Here is a 22478-nt window from a genome sequence, read left to right on the forward strand (position 1 = left end):
ATTATTGATTACTTTGTTGATAATTTTTTTAGATAGATTTACACACGATGATTATAATTATCTATCAAGTTTTAATGCATTGTCCCCCTTTGATAGTGATTATTTTATACCGTACAAAATGGCCCGATTAGAATAATTATTAAACTTAAATACGGAAACTTTACATCATGAAATGAAAATTGGCTAATTGATTATTAGCTGCAGAAGTTAAGGAAACACATAATTCTGAAAATATCCTAATTATTATATATAAAAAAATATCATCATGCATTTAAAGAATTGTATAAATGCTACTCAGCATTGGGGTAACAGCGGCTTCTTGTGTGGCTTCTTTCTCTGAGAGTTCTATCGAGCACTAGAGGGTCGATGAAAGATCAAAGTAAGCAAAATTTAGTATTGATGCTTATGAAAAAAAATTAACATGAAATTTATCCTTTGATTCATTTATGTTAAAATTTAAAAATAAAAATCGTCGTATTATATTATAGTATTATTTTTATATGTTCATATTATAGTATTATTTTTTGTATTCATATAACATTAATAATTTTTTAATAAAAATAGCAAAAATTTTTTATGAATGCTTAATTATTTGTTTTATTTTTTAAAAATAGTGCCCCCCCCCCTAAGTAAGCAGCTGGCCCCCCTAACGGAAAATTCCTGGCTACGGCCCTGCTTATTATAATTCATATTAAATTTTCCATATATTTTTTTATATAAATTATTCACAGGTTAACAGCAAAATTGTCTATTTTTGAGGAAAATTAAATCTGAAAATAAATTTAATATTCGATTTAAACAAGATATAAGTTTTGACACTCGTCAAATTTTTAATTTAAAATGGCTGCCAGGATTATAATATATTTAATGATTTTATCAATATAATGTCAATCATTAAATACAACAATCACTCTGCCTTCAAGTGCCCTAGTAGAAATAGTTTAATATCGCTAAAATATCTTCGCAGATGAACGGGTAAAAAATTCGAGAATTTATTATTAACATCTAACAATTATTTATGATCATTTAATTATATATTTAATTTATGATTATTAAAGTCTAGAAATCATTGTCTTAATTATATATTTGTATATAGATGTGATTCAGCTCAATAAATTTTCTTTTTTAGCTTACTCAAAAATTTGAATTTTAACATTAGAATCTTAAAAATTGTATCTCTATCCGTATACATCTGTAAAAACATATCCGTATCTAGATATGTTTGTAAAAATGTATCTGTTTCTACATTTTAGACGATGTAACCGTATCTAGATACATTTGAAACAACTCTGAAAAATGTAATTGACAAGCTAAAATTTATTTTTTTATAAATTATTTATTATTGAAATTGAAAGGGGGTCGGCCTGAAATCTCAATTTTCTTGCTCATTTTTACACGTGAAATTCATATTACGAAATGAATATGATCTCCAATTTTTAATTTTGACCCTCCAAAGAGTCAGCTGATGCAAATCATCTGGAGGAGTTAGTTGTAAAAATAATCAGGGCAGATTCCAATTAATATACAACACTATTCGTTATACCATGCATGCAAGTTAAATCGCAAGATATTTAAATTACCACAAAAATTGTACAAATATATTACACATTTATTATAAACAATTTAAATCACGAACGATTACTTAAAACATCGTTATCGAAAATATTTATGAATATATAAAACATAATCACCAATATAAGGTAATAAATAGTTTATTTAATTTTTCCCAATATACTCTTCCTATGTTCGGTATTTTGAAATAACGCTCGGATTAAACGCCTTAATTCGATGGCAGTGAATAACGGGATACCTATATTTTAGTATTTTTTTAAAATAAAAAAATTAATTTATTGATTTCATTTTTAGGAAGGAAGGAAGATAATTGGTTAGTTTTACACCATTCATTTTAACCACACTTTGCAACCTTCGGTAAACTTGCCCTAGCATTCTTCAAAAAATCTATGGGCTCATCACAAATCAGAAAACTCACAGAACAGAACATAAATAAGAGTTTTTCCTCGCACAAATAGTTGGCCATAGCCATTCCTTTAAAGCGAACTACATTAGATGGTAATACACCATAAATTTAATTATCATTTAATCGCTATAAATAAGTATTATTATTGTTGTAGCCGTTAAAAAAAAGGAAGAAATAAATTTAATATAATATACTAAATGTCAGTCATTTTCTGATATTAACAATTAATTTTTCCTTGGGGATGATGGATTCGGGTGGTGAAGGGGAAAGATTTTGGGGGGAGATCACCTGATGCAATTGTTGTTGGGAAGAAAGGACAAGGATATCAAGACTGAACGAAGAAACAAAATGATTATATAATTATATTGATAATACATTGATTGTTTTAGATATATTAGATGACTGTTTTGGATACAATATATAAATATATGGATAGTAAATATTACACATTGAATTGAGATTGGTAAATTAATAAATATTAACCATTGAATGAAGATTGGTAAATGAATCGGTAAGTGGGAGATTCAATAATTATGATAAATAAAAATTAATCATAGTTTAATATAGAAATTTTTTCCTTTCTTTGTATAACTCTGTTTATTTTTTAAAAAAACAAATGAAAATAATATTAGAAGATTAATTTCGTAAGAAAAACATATTAAATATTATATGACCTTTAATTATCGAAATAATATAGAAATTATTTATATGATTTTTAGTCTTTTTATAACTAAAACCCTTTGGAATTTTAATATCATTAGAAAAGAAAGAAAGAATTCTAAAAGAAGCGAAGTAGAAGCGCGTTGTTCAGTTTTTAACGCAGAATTATATCGTAATTTCAAAAAAAAATCAATTTGATTAAAGTTGCCGCGTACCGCCCTAAAAAGCAATCTGACCGCTCAAACTAAAAAATTTCTAAATTTGTTTTTATTTTCGAAGTTTTAAAAGCTTGAATTATAATTTTTTGTTTTTTTAACAAAAAAATTTAACAAAAAAAAATCAGTAATTTATTCCAAATTATATATAGTCTTTGACGATTCATTCATTAAAAGTGTACATCAATGAAAATCAGCTGGAGACGCCATCTTGGTTTACACTAATCATTATTAAAATTTTAAACGAGAGCCCAATTTATCCCTAAATCTGAATTGCAAACTTTATTAAAGAATTAGCGGATCATCGAGATAATTAAGGAAGCAAGTTTATCAATTTGATAGAAGTTTTTAAACACGAGAATAATTACTATACGCGTTACAAAAATGGTGGGTCCAGATGATTTACTTTTAACGACGCTTAAATATGCATTTTAACGAATGAATCATCAGTCTAGGTATTATGACATTGGGTTAACCCCAATATTTTAACTGGAGATTAAGCTCATAGAAAGGTAGAAAGGTTTTGATGGGCCCGGCCGTTGAAATGGTACCTCTACAGGTCTCTGGTGAATTTATTAAATTTTGTAATCGTTGATTGATTTGTAAAATTACAAAAATAACTTAAATCAAATTGATTTTTTTTTATTTAAATACTTATTTAAATTTCCATTTTATAAGTATTAAGTTGTTGAACCACAAATAAATATGAAAAATATTAAAGGATACGCTAATTAATAACGAAATTGAAAAAAATATCGATAAGTTAAATATAAACTTTATATATATATAGATAAGAATATTATTATAAAATGTCCCATCTCTTTAAACAAAAAAAAAATTATTTGAGATATAACTTTCTTTAAACAAAAAAAAGTATTTGAAATATTTAAAGCGATACTTTTCTTTAAACAAAAAAAAAATTTGAAATCTTTAAAACGATACTTATTTAAGCAAAAACTTAACCCGAAGGTATCTTCCTTCCTCAAAAAAAAGGAGAAATATGAGTGAATATGAAGATGGTTATATAAATATTAATTTATAACCGTTCGTAAATTTCGCAATCGAATCGGGTGTTTCGCGTCTAAGCCAACTCTCAGCTATTTCTGACATGGGTTTCTCCAAAATTTGCAAAAGTCCTTTGAATTTGGCTAAAGAACGACTGTAAATCTGGGGGTTCGAGAAGGAATTCTAATATAATATTAATGTTTTATAAATAGATAAGTATTTAATAATTGAGGGACGTTATGTGCCTAAAATAAAGCCGAAAAAGATAGAATTTTTAGGCTCGATACCTCTAAACCCGAACCCGGGTTTTTAGCCAAGTCTGAGCCGGATTCTTAACTCTATACGAATATTAAGCAATTAAATAGAAAAACAATTTTTTAAAAAATTTCGGTAAATGAACAGAGTAATAAAAAAAATTAACCGACATAAGAAACCTCTGATAATGGGCTATCTTTATAAGCAAAATCTGCGGTAGAGTCGAAGAGCGAAATCGCATCATCGATTACACAAACCCCGAAATGGTTTAACATGGATTCGCTACATTTCACACTGATATCGTCCATTTCTAAAACTTTCGCCATGATGGTATTCAATTCGTGATCCAATAACGAACCCAAAGATTTTTGCCATATTCCACGTGGTAAGTGACCCGCGAAAAGCTAAAAAAACGTCGAAAAACATTTATTATAAAAAAAATCAAAATTGACGGTTTTTATACTAATTAATACAAAACGTTTTTTTTATAGTGCGTCGCCTGGATATGGTTTAAATCGATTAGAGAAATCTGATAGTAAAAATATCCTAATTCAACATGACACGAATAGCGAAAATTATGTTATATCGTAAATATATTTTCATATAAACGTCAAACGATGGTTAACGCCTAGCCTAAAATCGAGGCCGTTTTAACAACACCGGGCGTGACTTGACGACTAACTTGTCAACGTGATTTCCCATTTTCATGGTAAAATTTATGGCACCTGTCAAACAAAAAAAGTCTAAACAATTGCCGTACTAACTTTTTTAAGATTCTTCAAATGCAGGCAACATTTTTTGAGCGGTTTGTCGGAGGGTATTGCATCGAGATTCTTATCCGTATTCAAGCCGTCAAAATATTCTGATAGATATAGGGAGTACATAAAATTAGTTTTAAATTTTAATTTCAAACTTCTCTTGTTCCCATTAAGAGAAAAATACTAAAACCTTAAAAACCAGAAAACTAAGGCGTATTTTTTATAATATAGCTGTTTTTTATTTTTTAAAAAATGTTTTATTTGTTTTTTATTATAAAAGTGTTCCAAAATAAATCCACCCCCTTTTCTCCTCCCTAAAACTACTCCAAACATCGATAAGGAATTTGTCAATAATAACACGAAAGGCAAATAAATTTTTAACAAGGGTGATACTCAGATAGAAGGTATAGGTTCTAAATCGATAAAAATTGGGAATTTCGTTTAAATCTCTTAGAAAATATTTATTATCCGTCAAAACAATGAATAATTTTATTATATCTTTAGTAATTAATTTCGTCGGTATATATATCTTATACAATTAATCCAAGGTTAACTGAACTGATTTTTATTGGAAAATAATATTGATAGATGGAAGGTAAGTAAACTTTCCCATTTAAATTGAGTTCTTATTTTTTTTAAAAAATGGCTAAAAAATGGAGGTAATAATAATCATTGTTCCCAGAATTGGGAACAACTTTTGGGAATAATTGTTGATAATTTCCCATAAGTGTTTACTTCCTTAGCATCTATATTAATTTTAGATTTACTTCGTTCTAGAAAAATATCAAGTGAAATTCCCAAATTTTCCTTTTGTTTTTTTTAGCGATTTAGAAACGAGTATCTGTGAGGGAGTCAACTTATGCTGATAAAAAAAAAAATTCCATTGGTCGATCTTCATTATGTCAAAAAGTTAAAATCTTAAAACTTGAGGTAATAAGGTAAGCTAAAATTAAAGCTTATGGCATTCATACCTCATTCCCTTATTGAATTTTATTAAATAGGTTGAGAATAATATGGGGCTAGGAAGCATGGTAATTGAACAAAAATAAACTCCCTCAAAAAAAAACTAAATAATGACACCTGAACATCTATAAATATTGGCCTGCAGGGGTACCATTTACACGGCCCAGCCCGGATTTATTTTTTAAAAAAATATTATTTTCAGCACGACCCGGGCCCGGCCCGGATTTTTCTTAATATATATCAAATTTATTTTTTAATTTTTATAGCTAATGATAGCGATAAAATACGGTCACTACCCGTGTACCCGGACCGGGCCTGCAGGTCTCTGACAAATATTCTTTTAAAAATAGAAAGTCGGGAAAATTTTTTTTTGTATAATACCAACTACGAAATCTTTGATAATCTTGAATTGATTCGCAAATAGCTGGACCTTGAAGGTACCTACCCCCTTTGCCATGAGCTCGTAAGCGTAGGCATGTAACAAGGGCTCGATATCGTGGAGATCATCTTCAGACCTATTTTTATCGGGTATATTATTTACCTTAACTAACCCTGCTCGAAGATTCCGGGTATGGGCGTCTAACCGAATCAACTGATGCGCCAGGAATAAGCAGTCGTTCATGTAGACAACTTTAGGATTATTTTGTTATATAAAGTGATAAAATTAAATTGTATCTATCATTTATTAAGTAAACAATATGGCCGAAAGGATGATTTGCTAAATGGCGGATTAATAGGTGTGACGTAATAATTACAAATTTAATTGCCGCCATTTTAAAATTGATTTTATTTATGAAAAAGGAAAGGAATATATATATTTAAATAACTGGAATACAAAGGGATTTGGGAAATCTGAGGGTTCGAATTGATGGCTGGCGTAAGATTTATAAATAATTCAACGATATCACGAATAGTTTTGTCGACGGTGGAACAAAATTGCGGGAAACTCTTCACATCCGAATCTTCGTCTTCGTCGAACGCTCGAATTATGGATTCATCGTGCCCTAAAAAGGATACCTGGCGGATCTCAGCGAGTAATTCTTTCATTATTTCGCTTGATTTAACAATCAAATGAAAAAAAGATTTAATTTATAATAGATATTTTATTTAGCCGCCATTAATTTTAAGAGTTAGACTGGATTCATAGTGGGATCGAGATCCGATTTAACAGCTGATCGATTTAAAAAAATGTTTTATGATATCAATTTTTTTCATTATTGAAATCAATAATTCTTAGATTATTATCATAAATATTTTATAAAATTATAATATTAATAAAAAAAAATAGACTGATCTCATAAAGTCATAAACCGGTTTTAAAAATCAATCAGCTGTTAAATTGTGTAGGATCAGATCCCACTATTGAATGCAGCCTTATACCTTATATAGGATTCATAAAGCTACAAAATGGCGATGAATGCGAAATTTTGTGTTGTTAAAGCTGCCCCCCCCCCAATTTTTAAAGTCAAATATAATAGAGCGGTGGTGAACCCACAAATCTTTCACCGGCCAGAATCGATATTACTACAAACCCGATCCGATATTTATAATCAAAAGGATCCAACTGACTTTCACGAATGATTAGTGTATTTTCTTTTCTTATTATCCAAAAGTCAATCAACTCATTTAAAATATGGGCAATGTTTATGGAAAAATGTAGTGTTGTTTCGGCTTGATTTTAAAAGCGATTTTTTTTTAGAAAAGGTTAAAAAAATTTCGATAACATATGTCCAAACCTTTTCTTGTCTAAGAGCAAAATCTGCATGCTTAGGTAATTTACTTGTTTTGCTAAAATACATGTATGTTTGTGAACAAGTAGCACGTATCTGTCACACAACAGTCCGAGGGCCGTCATTTAAACGCCCATATGCTTAGATAAGAAAAGAGTTGTGCAAAGCAAAAGCCCATACCCAAGAATTGCGTATATATTTTATTACACTATGGGATAGGGCTGATTCTGATTTTGAGAAATTGTAAATTTGCTCTATCTTATCTTATTTTATTTTTAAAAAATATATTTAATAATTCTGTGTTTTTGTCAAGTAATTTCGGAGTTTATAAAGGCGAAAGAATAGAGAAAAATAAATGAATAATTTAGTGGTAAGATAAACCAATATATTGAATTAATATATTGCAAAAAGGAAAGTTTCCATTTAATCATCCACACTATAATCATAGAGTAGAGAAGAGATATAGGTTTTAATCAGAGACCTGGAGGCTCGGCCCTAAGCCCGGGCACATGTGCAGGGCCGTATATTTTAAAAAACAAATATTTGAAATGGCTATTATTAGCTACAAAAATAAAATAAATGTAATATACTTGTAGAAAAATCTGGGCCGGGCGTAAAAATATAAAACCCGGGCCGGGCCGAAAAAAATCTGGGCAGAACAGTTCAAATGGCACCTATGCATGTCTCGAAGGGAAGAGAATTTTAATCACCCTCCCAATCATTGCAAAAATTTTTTCGTTGTTGTATAACAAGCTTCTTATACGTTCCATCGATATTCCAAGAATATTTAAGGCACAAATGAATTCGCCGCCAAATTCGGTGTCAGTCAATTCTGAAATATTACACATTTATAACCATGGTCTCATTTTAATAATGACACAGCCTCCCCCCCCCCGCCCGCCCTCCTTTATTATTTTTTAATAAACCTAACCCAGATCTCTATTATTTTTTTTAACATTAGTTTCGAAGAAAGTTGCTTTTAGGAAAGTATTGGTGCTAACATATGTAAAAGTAAAATATGGGTGACGTCATTACAAAAAATCGATTTACCAAAAATAATTAAATGAATATGATCGTTCAAACACAAACCTGATTTGGCATTCGGGAAAATCCAGGGAGTCACATCCCAAATATTTTTCTACGTTTAATTCCTGGAAAAGTGTTTGGAATTTTTCCAAGGATTCCGCGATACTTTTCGGGGTTTCGAGATCAGTTTTAGAATAGTTTTGACCGACAGCGTCAATCGTCACACTCGTATCATTTGCTATACCTTTTTAAGAAAGATTAATATATACGTTTATAAATAATGAAAGAAACAATTTACAAACTGACTTATATCTTTAGAGGATATCGTTTTCAGGTAGGTGGCACAGTCCCCGGATTTCGATATTATAATTCGAGCTTTTGCCAATATAGCGGCAGAAAAATTTCGCAAAAATTTTGAGAAATAAATTTTAGATATATCGCCGACGCCCTCCAGATCAGCTGTCAATGCGACGCCGCGCAAATTTCGAACAAGGTACGACAAACCCTCGCGGAAATCCGTGTATCCCTAAAAAATAATTTTTAAATCGTTTACATTTTCTGTTTTTAATTCTCACACATTTTGTACATTACACCGCGATTCGCGGTAACAGTCAACGCAGGGTATAATTGTATAAAAATAAGTTTCACTATGCTTGGCATAATTCCCAAAATCTATTGAAAAGTGTTAAAAAATATATCTTTCATTTATCATTTGCATTTGTTTTTCTTTCTTTCTTTTTTCTTTCTTTCATTCATTTATAACTACATTTAAATCTTTTCTAGTATTTTTTTAAAATAATTGGAAAAAAACTGAACCTCAATATTTTCCGGGATATTGGGCTCGAAAATCTTTTCAGAAATCGCTCGGTTAAGTTGACCGTAAATACCGCCGTATTCCAAACACGTTTTCGGCCTCTCGGCACCGATCAGCTGATTCAACCCGAATATTTTATCGGTTTTGGATGCGTCCAAATCGAAGTTGAAAGTTAAGAAAATTTCTATCCGGTTCAAATGGTCGCACATATCGTTACAGAGGTTATTGAAAGAGTATTTAGGCGGGGTTTCTTTATCGCCATCGCCTAATTTATTATTAATATAAAACGTTATATAATCTCCCAGTTTTTGCCACCTATTACCCTAACCTTTCAAAATTAATTTTAACTAATGTACCCCAAATATACCCTTGGCCACGAGAAAACGGAAAATTTAATGCGTTTTTTAGTACCCAAATGCTCGTCGTTAGCAGTTATTTATTTCCTATTTCTTAAGGTAATATTGATCTTTTGACTTTGACCCAAAGATAGATGGTAAATAAATTTAAAAAATATATCGTGACCGACCTAGACTGAAGATAGATTCCTAATAATGCATTTGAAAGCGTCGTTGAATGCCAATCAGCTGGACCCGCCATTGTGGTAACCCATATAGTAACTATTCTCGTGTTAAAAAACTACTATTAAATTGATAACTGGCTTCCTTATTATCTCGATGATCAGGCAATTCTTTAATAAAGTTTGCGTCACTATGGGTAGCCAAAATGGCGTCCCCAGCTTGTTCTTGATGTACACTTTTAAGGAATGCATCGTCAGTCTAGGTATTATTATATGTCATTGGAGGTATCGTAAAAAATGTCCGATCGGTTTAAAAGAATTGGTGGATCGGCACCGCCCAAATACTATTCTCAAGTAGGTTTCAGAAGCGTTACAAGATGTTGGTTCTCGATCAGCTCTAACTGGTATACAATTAGATCCTAATTATATATTTTTTCTTAGTAATTAAGCGAGTATTCATAAATGATTTTGAAAAAAATAAATAATTAGTCAAATCTAGATATATATTATACTCACAGGATTCAGAAGATTCCTCGTGGAAACGAAGTTCTAACGTTTTTTTCTGGATATTCTAAATTTCATTTTAATCAAAAAAAAAATTCAGAGTTTTGAAAGCTTGGACGAACTAAAATAAAGGGTTCCGGTTTCTTGACATCTTATTTTACGGAGGGGTTCTAGCCGAGTTCGGGCTCCGGTTATATATATTTGATATTCGGTATATAGGTCCTAGTAGTGTTGTTAAACGGCTCGTTTTGAGCCGATTTTTAAAAACGGCTAACTCATTATTTCATCCAGAAAAATATTAAGCAAGCCTGAAGATTTTGTTCGTGGGTTCCATCTAAGAGCAAAAATTTCGGGCTTGCTTAATATTTTTTCGGATGAAATACTGGGTCAGACATTATTTATAAACGATAGGCTCAAATAGAGCGTTTTGCATTACTAATCAAAAGAATAAAAAAAAATGTTGATCAATAGTGCTTATAAATAAATTTGGACAACAGTTTTTGTGAAAATGCGGAGAATTTTGTTAAAGCAAAATAATATCAATTTGCACGTTGTCATTTATTATGAGTTACGGAAAGCGTTTCAATTTGTTAAGCACTTTATACATACGGAAAAAAACGAACCTGGTCGAGACTCGTAGAATTGACGGCGGCCGAAATGGATATCTCGGAAAAGGTAATGTCCCCATGCTTGCACCTATCGAGGCGATCGGCGTAAAATTTAAGCAAGGGTTCGTACAAGAATTTCCACAACTTCTTGTAAAAAGATCGCAAAGGCTCTTCGCGGTTCAAACAATTATCGACGTCGTTAACTGTTTCTTCTGTAAAAAAAACCAAAAAACAATATGTAATTAAAATACCGAAACAGTTAAAAATAATAATAACCAATAATCACATGATAATAAGTAGTGTTATCACATGTCAACTATTTCTAAGATAACATTCATATTATAAACTAACCCTGGTTCATGTAGAAGGAGTGAAATAAAATTTACCCATGGAAATAGATAAATTTTTGGCATCAGGTGATCCTAACATGTTGGGCTGTAGATAAAATTCTCATTTGTGAGGGGTGAAGGGAGTGGAATTAATTATGTATATTATTAGGCCAAAATTATATCTATAAAAGGTCTTATTCAAAAATACATAAAATATTAATTAAATTAAATAATGCAGGAATATTTATTATGAAAGAATTGATTTTTATATAATATTTGCTCTTTTTTTAAATTAAATTTACTAATCGCATAAAAGGCATTTTGTGGGGGTAAAATTTATATCAGGGGACTGGCTTACTGGCTTATCTAATACCCACCCCCTCTCTTCCCCATAGCTCCCAAAATTAAAAAAATTACAAAATAGATAAACATCATGAAATTATCAAAGTCATTGCTGAACAATTAAATTAATGCATAACATTAAAATAGAGAATAAAATATACTTAAGAAAAAACGTTTTCAACTTTATATCAATATAAAATAAAAAAAATAAATCATAGCAAGCTTAAATTGATCAATAATAAGTTAGAATTATATTATAATTATAATTAGCCAATAATAAAATGGGTGAAAATTTATCTTTTTAGATGCCAAATTAGGGTAAATTTTTCAAGCGTGTACAAATTTTTCTTATATGCCAGGTAATAAAAAATTTTCATAATCTAATTTTAGCCCCACCAAGGTTTTATTGATTGAAATTTTATTGAATAGGTATAGAATTGTTAAAAAAACCTAAATTTAATAAGAGGTAGATTTGGTGAAGGCAATCTAATAAAAAGGTACATGGTTTGATCCAAACATCTCCGCATAAACAGAATGGTGGCAATTGTAAAATAACAATCTCTAATTGATCCTGAATTGTTTTATGTTCTATAATGTTTTTTTTAAAAAATATTAAAATATGATTTATCCATAAATCAAATTAACCTTTAATGGTGATATTTTCATTCCATACATCAACTAATATTTTGTTCAATGAATGTAAAAGCTGATATATTTTATCTCTTAACTGTTGATATATATCTTCATCAAAATATTGATTACCCTTATAGCTAACAAGTTTTATTTTAAGTTCTTTCAAATTTTTAAATAGGTCTATCAGCCCTGTTATTAATGAGCTATTTACCAATTTCCCATTTTCTAGCAATTGTGTGATACCATTTTGAATCGAACTAACTAATTTACTAAAATGTATAAGGAAACTAAGCTGGTCTAATTCATTGCATATTCTGTTTAATTGTATTTGTTGAAGTTGCAATTCTTTCTGGTTTTTATCAATCTGTTTCTTAAGCTGATATAAAAAATTAGCATAAATAAAAAAAATATAACTCACATCATGAGTTGCAGATAATTTTGTATCTACCAACTTGATTTGAGTATTTAATTTATCAACAGCAGACCTTAAGACTAATGATTCATGTAGAATATTTTTAAAATTATCGATTTTATTTCTTTGAATATCTAATTCATTTTCGGAATCATGGAACTTAGACAAATATATTTCCACATATTTTTCTAAATTTTGTCCATTGAATTCTAAATTTTCTATTAAAAATATTTAATTTAAAATATTTATGATTCAAAATTTATGTGTTTAACATGTATTAAAATTTATATACATACTGTTATATCATAATATCTCAAATTATAGTATATTTTTATTTACCCATATCTTATCTTATCTAGCACGTTATCCTTGTCGAAAATAAATAAATTTCGACCTAACCCTAAAGTGTTATAAACATCTGTTTATCTGTAAAAATATAAAAAATTTCAAAGTCTCATTATTATTGTTTTCACATTTATATATTTAATTAAATATACTTGATTAAACTTAATTTAAAATATATTGTAAATTTCATCTTTTATTATACATATCTATTCCAATTAAATACAAAGTGTGGCGATTGACGAAGTCAGACGTGCTGGACTTTGTATAATTTTGGATTATATCAGTGAAAAAGAGAAGTGAATAAATATATTATGTATTGGTTTTCGCAAGAGATGTTTTATAATAAAAACATTAAATTATCTATTGATATATTAATGTTTTTTATCATTATTATTTAATGAAAAAGTGTAAAAATGAAATATATTGTTATCATTATATTATATAAACTTTTTATTGAAATATTTGTATCAATTAAAAAAAAAACATTGGTTTACAATTCCTAATATTGAATTTCGTAAGTGGAACCATATATTCCACCATTCATAAGACATATATTTAAAAACTCTCCGTCTCACTGACTTTAATATTTTAAATTAAAAATGCAATTTATCATTATATTATTTTTAATTATTTTACTTTTAAAATTTTATTTACTTTTTGAGCATCGTTTTATAATGTTACATTATTTTTCTTATTTAGATGCTATAGTAAGGGGATAAAAATGTAATAATATTTCCGATATTGAATACCAGATGGAGCATATTCTAAAAATGTTAATTATTGTCCCTTATTATATATTTTCATTTGAATAATAAGAACTAATTTCATAATCACAAGTAGAATGTTGTTTTTTAATTCATTTATGATCAATATAACTTTCATAAAAGCGATCAAAATATTTTATTTTATAGTCATGACATCTTAATTAAGTCAAATCTACTAAATAACATCCGAAAATTCTAGAATAACAATAAGTACATATATTATAATAATGGATAGAATATTAATCATCGGCCATGCCATCGTTTTGGTAGTCAAAGGTTATATAATAATTATAAAAAGTAATTATAATAATAATATAGCATCTATTAACTTAAATAACCTGATACAAAACCTAGGATCATCTTTTTTATATCAATATTTATATCTGTATCATCTATCATTAATAATATATTTATTTATTTAAATTTTAAAAAATATAATAAATATAACATAATATTAAATATTATTACAATTGTTATATATGTAATATACGACAATATATTAAATTAATTAGTCAATTGCAAAATTTAAATTCAAATTCCTCTAAAATATAACATTGTATAATTATAATTACTTATTTTATCAGTAAAAAATTTAAAAAAAAATTAAATTGGAAAGAAGGAAAAGGAAATGGACACTTTGTTTCATTTATGAGTGAAACCACTAATCATAGAAAGTAATTGAATTACTAAAAGAGAGATAATTTAACTTAAGAGGATATCTCCTCAGGTAAAAGACTTTACAAGACTCCCCAGAATTTTATTGGGTTTGTAAATATTTATTTTTAAAATCTATATAGGGGTCGCTCTTGGAAATGGAAATTTTTTTTTCAAATCAGACCGGACCTTAGACATTTATATTTCTAATAATATTATTTGTATTTTTGGGCAATGTTCTGCCAATTAATGTCATTAATTGGTGTTTGATCTATACATTGTAAAATTAAATCTAAACTAAAAATTTTATTTATGGAGTATTTGAATAAAGAATTTATAAAAAAAAAAATTATTTGGCATTTAAAAGGTTAAGAAGCATTAAAATGTTCTTTGTACAATTTTCAATTTCATTCGGTTCGACCTCTTAAATATCTTACTAGAGACATAAGGGATAAGAGAGGGTTGTTAAAAAGCCCGATTCAGGTAGATCTGTAAAAACGATCCGAGAAAGAATTTAGACAAAATAATATTATGAAAGAATGAAGATAAGTTTGGAAGCCTATGTGCCGAATATCGAGGGTTAAATAAAATTCATTTAAAAAAAATATTATCTTTTCTAGATCGGACTGTCTCAGGACAAACAACGAATAATATGCTACTATTTCTTTATAGAATAAGTGATTATTAATGTTGCAAAACGAACTCGTTCGTGAAAAAAAAATGAAGAACGACGCTCCTTTTATTTTTCGAAGGTGAACGCGTTTCGAACGCGTTCGTTTTTTACGTTCTTTCGATTATAGAAAATTTTCTTATTTCGAATCATTTCAAAATGCAGGAATTTTTTTTTTAGACTAAATATTTTTTAATTTTAAGCACGGTTAATTATATTGTGTTAAAAAATATATGGTATTTATTTATATTAAATTAAATATTAAGTAAAAATTTAAAAAAAAAAAATTATTCGTAAAGTTTTGAACGAACGTGAACGCGTTCCTTTTTTTTGAAGGTTAACGTTGAACGCTTAATGCGTCGATTTTTTCGAATGAAAGATGAACGCTAACCCTTTCGATTTTTTTTTGGAGGAAGGGGGTGGTTACGATTAGAATCTGATTTTTTTTTCTAGGTACTGCACCTTTTCCTTTTTTTGGGGATATTGATTAATTTAAAGATTTTTTAATTGAGTCCAAGCTAACTTTCTTGAAACCTAAATAAAATTTCGTTAGAATTATATCGAAGTTTAATAAGCTTTATAATACTAATATTTAAAATAAAGGGGGGGGGGGTGGAGTAAGAAGATATTTTTCGCTTCGACGGTACCCTCAAAAAAATTATTCTAGATTAGAGGAAAGAAAGATTATTTTACCATTGTTTTAAAAAAATTATATGCAAAAAAAAAGTATTCGAGAAAACACTTTAGGAAGAATTTTTATGCTCGTTATCGCGATACTCCACATTAAGCAAACGCTACTCCAGCTTCATTACTATTAAAACGAGAGTCTTTAGAACCCTTTTTGAAATGATAACTTAGTAAATGATGAAGTAAATACGTTTCAAGGTAAAGATGTGGTATTGGATAAAGAATTTTAGAAAGCAGAAAGAAAATCAACCCAATCGGTTAACCGGAGAAATAAGAGATCGATTTAATCCAACGACATATATTGTGCAATCGCCTAAAAGTGATAGAGAAAAAAGACATTTAAATTACTTACGAAGTAAATTTATTACTAAGGAGATTACGACTAACCAGGATAATATAAGGGAAAAGTGTGCTGAGCTCCCAACCGATAACCAATTACCTAAAACGGAATTATCGATAATGAATGAAGACCATGCTAAAATAAAAGAAAAGTATTCACGTTACCCGACAAGAAACCTGAAACCACCGGACAGATTTTCGCCAGGTGTAGGTTAATGTTATATTTTAAAACTTATCTTCTTTTGAATATGATATTTATTATATTATTTCTAAGTTTTATTATTGTGCATACGCCTAATTTGGTGCCTCTGTTGAGAAATTATGAAGCAATGATAATACGTAAGGAGTTCAATAAATGCTTATAATTCATTCATGTTTCTTGGCGCAGGCGCATTCCTTATAGCTGTTACATGTTTATTTGTGGTGTGTATTCCATTCCAGTTAATATTGCGCCCAAGATATTCCATTTCCTTTGCCTCGAAATCTTCAAATTAACTTGCAGCTCGTACCTCATCGAAAATCACTGAGAATTTGTAATTTGTTCGAAATCTTTTGAGGAAATTACTGTTTGTAAAGCCTCGAAATCTTTGAAGGAATTTGTAATTTGTATCGTATTAATCCATTGTTCGTAGAAATCATTTTGGTTGAAATTCGCAATATGCCTGTCTATTCTTTTTTTGATGAATTTGAAGGTTGAATCGTGTCAATCCATTCTTTGTTGAAATCGCTATGTTGAACTTCGGGGTAAACATGTGTAACAGATTTGAAAAGGGCAGCGATTACGAAAATGAGACCTCTCACATCTTATATAAGCTCCAAAAGGCCTTTGTTATACTCATCTTAGACTTATTATTATAGGACAAGATGCACAAATTAAAAACTACTAAGACAACGTTAAATTTTATTAGATTTGAATACACTCGTTTCGCGTTATAATTTATCTTGACTTTAAATTATTCATAGTAATATATTTGAATATTCTGTTTTCGTTATATATAATTTATAGATATAAAAGCCGAAAAAAAAGATTGATAATAATTAAACATAGGACACGATTTTCAGATTTCAATTTCGTTTTTATTCCAATTTCAATTTTTCTAAAAATTGAGTGTTTGTTGTCATAAACTTGCCAGAAATGGGTGAAAAGACCTTGACATTAAGACAAAAGAATAGAGATCTAAATAAAGGCCGACTGATGTAGAAGAAATGAAGATGCCTAAAATGAGTAGTTTTTTTAAAAAAAACAGCCCGATTACGATTTTAGCCAAAATCAAATTATGCAATACTGGGGATTTTGCTCAGAGACAGAAGGATTGCTTTGAACTTCTAGTTGATAAAATCTCGAGACTTGCATATTATTGACTAAAACAATAAACTAAAACTTTTCAAAAATTTTAATCGAAAAAAAGTCCAAAAAAAAATACGTAAAATTTTTAAAAACTTGTATCATTAAATTTCCTTAATGTTTTTAAAAAACTATTGCACTTTGGGAAACAAGGTTTTAGACGGGAGCAAAATAATAAATCATAGCGTTTTTCCTAGCGAATAATTATAAAAACAAGTTTATTATATTATTACAAATCTTGGGGAGGGGGTGGGGTTTAATAAATAAAATCTTCAATATACAAATAATTTTAAATCATATATAAACAATATAGAAATATATAATGTAATGCGAAACAAATTCAGCATTAGTTTCTATAAAATTTATCATTTTTTTAAAAAAAAATTTCCTGAATTACAAGAGGATAATCTATGATATATTAATTTTTTATATAAGAAATGATGTTTAGCATTATATTAGAAATATAAAACGGAAAAACGCATCAAGACGATTTTTTAACCGCTTTTAAAATTATTTCATCGATTTGAACTTCGTAAGGACACGCGATGGCCGTCATCAAAGCATCGCACACATCTCGAGGATCTAGATGTTCTATGTCCTTGAAAAAGTCGATCTCATTGGAAGCTTTAGACGTTTTTTTGAAATGAATTATTATTTATTATTAATTTTTTTCAACATCAATATAGGAATAAACAAAAAATGTTTACGGGCATCTTTTTGGTTATTCCCCGATGTGACCTGAAGAATTCTGTCGGCGAAATTGGTCTTTATCCACCCCGGACAGAGGTTCAAAATTCTTATACCGTGAGCTTCCAGATGTTTACTCTGAATCTCCAAGCGAATCAGCTGGGATATCGTGGATACAGCGAATTTGGTGGCCTCATAAATGTGTATGTAGGTATCGTTGGGACCTTCCTTACCAACGGGGCAAAGTATAACTTGCTTCCCCACTATGCTGCTAACGTTGATTATTATCCCGTTTTTGGAGCCGGTGGCTACCATCAAGTTGAGGGCTTCCTTACAGAAATTATTTATATTTATATGTTTTTATTGTTGTTAATATAAAATGTGGTTATAATTCCATTAAAATTAATTTTTTTAATTGAAATTTGTCACCCATTTTTTTGTCCACTTTTGGTGTTGCCATTAGACAACACCAACCTAAATAAAGAAAGCCACGGGGAACGGAACGACCCTAATCATTAATAGTATCGTTTTTTTTAAAAATATATATTTAGACATTTTGTATTTGTTTTAAAGTTACTATAATTATAAGAGACCTGCAGGCCCGGTCCTAAGCCCGGCCCGGCTACACGGGCTGGGCCGTATTATAGTTTTTTTTTTAAAAAATATTCGAGCCGGATCTGAATTTTTTTTTACCGGGCCGGGCCGTATAATTTAAAACCAAATATTTAAATATAATATATTTTAAAAAAAATCCGGCCGGGTCCCAAATATTTTTTCATAAAAAAGCCGGGCTTGACTTAAAAATCAAAACCCGGGTCGGGTGGAGAAAAATTTTTGAAAAAAATCCGGGCCAAGCTGTGCTAATTGTACCTCTGCAGGTGCAATACTACGTTGTTAATCTCCCCTCCGACATGAAAAAGGAAAAATGGCAATAAAATTAAAATGGAATCGACCTTGCAACATATGGACAATGCCAAGACGTTGACTCTGAGAGTAGTTAACCAACGATCGTACATGTCCGTTCGGGATTTTACCTCGGATCCGTAGAGCGATTTCGCATCTTTAATGGGTTCGTTGGGCAGGAAAAAGTCTGGGAAAGAAACCCCAGCATTATTGACGCATATATGGAGCGTCCCGTAATTGTCGAAAATGTACTTGAAGAGGGCCAGAATTTGGGTGACGTCTTCCATGTCGCATTTTACAGGATCCAGGTGAGCGTTTTTTTGCTTAAGCTCTTGACTCAAGGACTATATGTTATATATATTTTTATATAGATATATATAGGGAAATATAAAATATTTTTCGTAATCGCCGGGGTGGCCAAATGGGTTATGATGTATGCTTGGAAACAAAAGGACGCAGAGGACGCAGGTTCAATCCTGGTGAGGAGCATATTTTCAGCTTTTTCTTCAAGAGTGATGTGTAAAGACATATGGTAAGATGAATTTCCGAGCTTAGAGATGCCACCCCGGTCACCGACAGGCCGTAGGTATAAGTTTAAATACAAAAAAATTTTTGGAAAATTAATTCTATGCACAGGGTTTAAAATTCATAATATACATAGATTTTTTTTAGGATGTCATTTCACAGTTATATTAAACATTTGCGCAGTTTTTTTAAAAATTATTTTAACAGCTTAACTGCGCAATACCTGAAACTCGATTCAAGTCAAGTTTACTACTCATCAAGCTAGTGTAGTTATAGCCAGGAAAATTTTGGCCAAAGCGTCGAGATTTAAAAAATATATGTTCAATCCTATGTGACATCTATGAGCTAAATTTTTAGGCTTGCATAGCATTTTTCTGGATAGAATGTTGAGTTATCCGTTTTTAAAAATGGGCTTGAATTGAGCTGTATAACACTAAATCAAGCAATCAATTCATAGGATTGGGATTGGAATTAAGAATATTGATTAGGATTCCCTGAAAAAAAAATTGTGCATCCATTTTGTTATTAAAATAATTTTTTCGTTTTTATTATAAAGCTAAGCCACCCGTTTAAATTTTACGGGGACATATTTTAATTAAAATTGTGCGCGTTTAAATAAAAATAAAACTGGACAATATTTTAATTTTTTTTAAAAAAAAACGAGGCCATTTTTAATGAGAACGGCGAATTCAATAATTTAAAACTGCGAAAATTTCAAAACCATAAAATAATAATTCAAAACTGTGAAATTTAATCGTAGAAAGAAAAGAAAAGAAAAGAAAAGAAAAGAAAAGAAAAAAAAAGAAAATAAAAGAAAAGAAAAAAAGAAATGAAATGAAATGAAATGAAAAGAAAAGAAAAGAAAAAAAGAAAGAAAGAAAGAAAGAAAGAAAGAAAGAAAGAAAGAAAGAAAGAAAGAAAGAAAGAAAGAAAGAAAGAAAGAAAGAAAGAAAGAAAGAAAGAAAGAAAGAAAGAAAGAAAGAAAGAAAGAAAGAAAACAGACAAAAGAGGACTAAAAATCAACAAAATACGTATGGGAGGGGTAACTCCTCCCCTCCCATAAAGGTCACTACGGAAATTTACCCCTCCGCTTCAAATCTCGATTATTATATTTATAAAGCCTTGCCAATTCTAAATAACTATTGATTATTTATAGTGTAAGGGGTTAAGTTTAAAATACAGTTAAAAAAAATAATTAAATTTTGAGAGTTTTTTTTTTTATAAAGATGGAACTATCATAAATCATATAATCATTTTAAATATTTTTGACCACTTAAAATGACGTGAAATACGCGAAAAATCAAAAAGATTTGTGTAATCCCAAATCAAACTGTGATTTTAAAAAAGAAAATAAAACGTCTAGGACGTTATTCCAAGGTCGGCTTAAAACGTAATAACCGGCTATTTAAACATCTCTTAGCCAAAAAAAAGCAAAAAAACAACCAAAAAAAATTAGAATAATATACGAAAAAGAGTAAATGCCACCACCAAATACTTAAAATAAACCAAAATAAGTGTGTCCTCGATCAAATTCCTTCTTGCCTATACTAAAAAAAAAGCATAATTGAGTTAAGCCGAACTAGGACAGGGCCTTATATCTTAAAATTGTATCCTAAAGAAGAAGAATCTCCCAGAAAAATATTTTAATGAAAAATAATTTCTAACCTTCAATTGCTCTTCATTTCTAGCGCAGGCTACCACCTTGATCCCATGTGACGCCAGGGTTTCAGCGATGCATCTTCCCAATCCTTTGGAAGCGCCGGTTACCAAAGCAACTTTTCCTTTCCATTTTTCCATTTATTTAAATATCGATTTTTTTTTAAATCACCGCGAAAAAAATAAAATAAATAATCAATGACAAATATTTTTATTTAGAGGTTAAAATCAAAATTTATAACAACAATAATTTTTAAATTTAGAAGAAAAAATTATGCCTCGTAGGGTGAAAAAGTTATTATTAGCGATGTTATAATTAAAGGCGTAATTTATGAGATTGTATTTTGAAAAAGTGAAACTTTGATCTAGATCCTACCTAGATTCATTTTATTAATAACTTTCATCTATCCATCAATATAATTGTGGCCATTTGAATATAAATTATTTATGTCGCTCATACAATCTTCTTCTTTTTTTTAAAAAAAGCATACATAACCGTATCAGGTCAATTCAGCGAAACTTTTATCGCGAATGTCGTTTATCGCGAAGGAATTTTATAGCGAAGGCAATATCGCGAAACCAATTCCGCGAATTTTTTTCCGCGAAACTTTTATAGCGAAGACAATATCGCGAACTTATTATCGCGAATTTATTTCCGCGAAACCATGACCGCGAATACTTTATAGCGAATACATTATAGCGAAACTTTGATCGCGAACTCGTTATAGCGAATTTATTTCCGCGAAACCGTAACCGCGAATACTTTATAGCGAATACATTTTAGCGAAACTTTTATCGCGAACTCTTTATAGCGAATTTATTTTCGCGAAACTTTAACCGCGAATACTTTATAGCGAATACATTTTGGCGAAACTTTGATCGCGAACTCATTATCGCGAATTTATTTCCGCGAAACCTAAACCGCGAATACTTTAGAGCGAATACATTTAGCGAAACTTTGATCGCGAACTCGTTATAGCGAAACTTTAATCGCGAACCATTTATAGCGAATTTTCTACCGCGAATGTATTTGCGCGAAATTATTATAACGAGCGCATGACCGCGAAAATTGTGAATTCATTTTAAGTGAAATCGATATATTCAATATCAATTTACCAACTGAAGTTTCTTAAATCATAAACGCTAATGTTTTA

General features: G+C 29.6%; 2 protein-coding genes across 3 annotated transcripts; both read right to left on the reverse strand.

Moving 5' to 3' along the window:
- Positions 1–1691: 1691 nt before the first annotated feature.
- Positions 1692–13137, reverse strand: LOC135931646 (uncharacterized). The gene is made up of 15 exons (XM_065468886.1): positions 13089–13137; positions 12756–12967; positions 12350–12713; positions 12155–12292; positions 11049–11245; positions 10438–10492; positions 9407–9669; positions 8897–9116; positions 8654–8834; positions 6662–6888; positions 6216–6464; positions 4878–4975; positions 4293–4517; positions 3897–4041; positions 1692–1810 (listed from the first exon to the last, which is right to left on the reverse strand). The coding sequence occupies exons 1-15, from the start codon at positions 13090–13092 to the stop codon at positions 1713–1715; spliced, it is 2676 nt and encodes an 891-aa protein (XP_065324958.1). The 5' UTR covers positions 13093–13137; the 3' UTR covers positions 1692–1712.
- A 4130-nt stretch (positions 13138–17267) lies between these two features.
- Positions 17268–21749, reverse strand: LOC135931350 (dehydrogenase/reductase SDR family member 11-like). Of its 2 annotated transcripts, XM_065468396.1 has the most exons (5): positions 21701–21749; positions 21334–21449; positions 19194–19487; positions 18261–18570; positions 17268–18177 (listed from the first exon to the last, which is right to left on the reverse strand). In XM_065468396.1, the coding sequence occupies exons 1-5, from the start codon at positions 21726–21728 to the stop codon at positions 18035–18037; spliced, it is 891 nt and encodes a 296-aa protein (XP_065324468.1). In that variant the 5' UTR covers positions 21729–21749; the 3' UTR covers positions 17268–18034. The 2 variants fall into 2 exon arrangements, with proteins under 2 accessions (XP_065324468.1, XP_065324469.1); XM_065468397.1 differs by lacking the exon at positions 21701–21749 and having other exon boundaries at positions 21334–21477.
- Positions 21750–22478: the final 729 nt, after the last annotated feature.

The sequence above is a fragment of the Gordionus sp. m RMFG-2023 genome, chromosome 1 (genome assembly GCF_954871325.1).
Source record: "Gordionus sp. m RMFG-2023 chromosome 1, tfGorSpeb1-WG-v2, whole genome shotgun sequence".
Classification (NCBI taxonomy): Eukaryota; Metazoa; Nematomorpha; class Gordioida; order Chordodea; family Parachordodidae; genus Gordionus; species Gordionus sp. m RMFG-2023.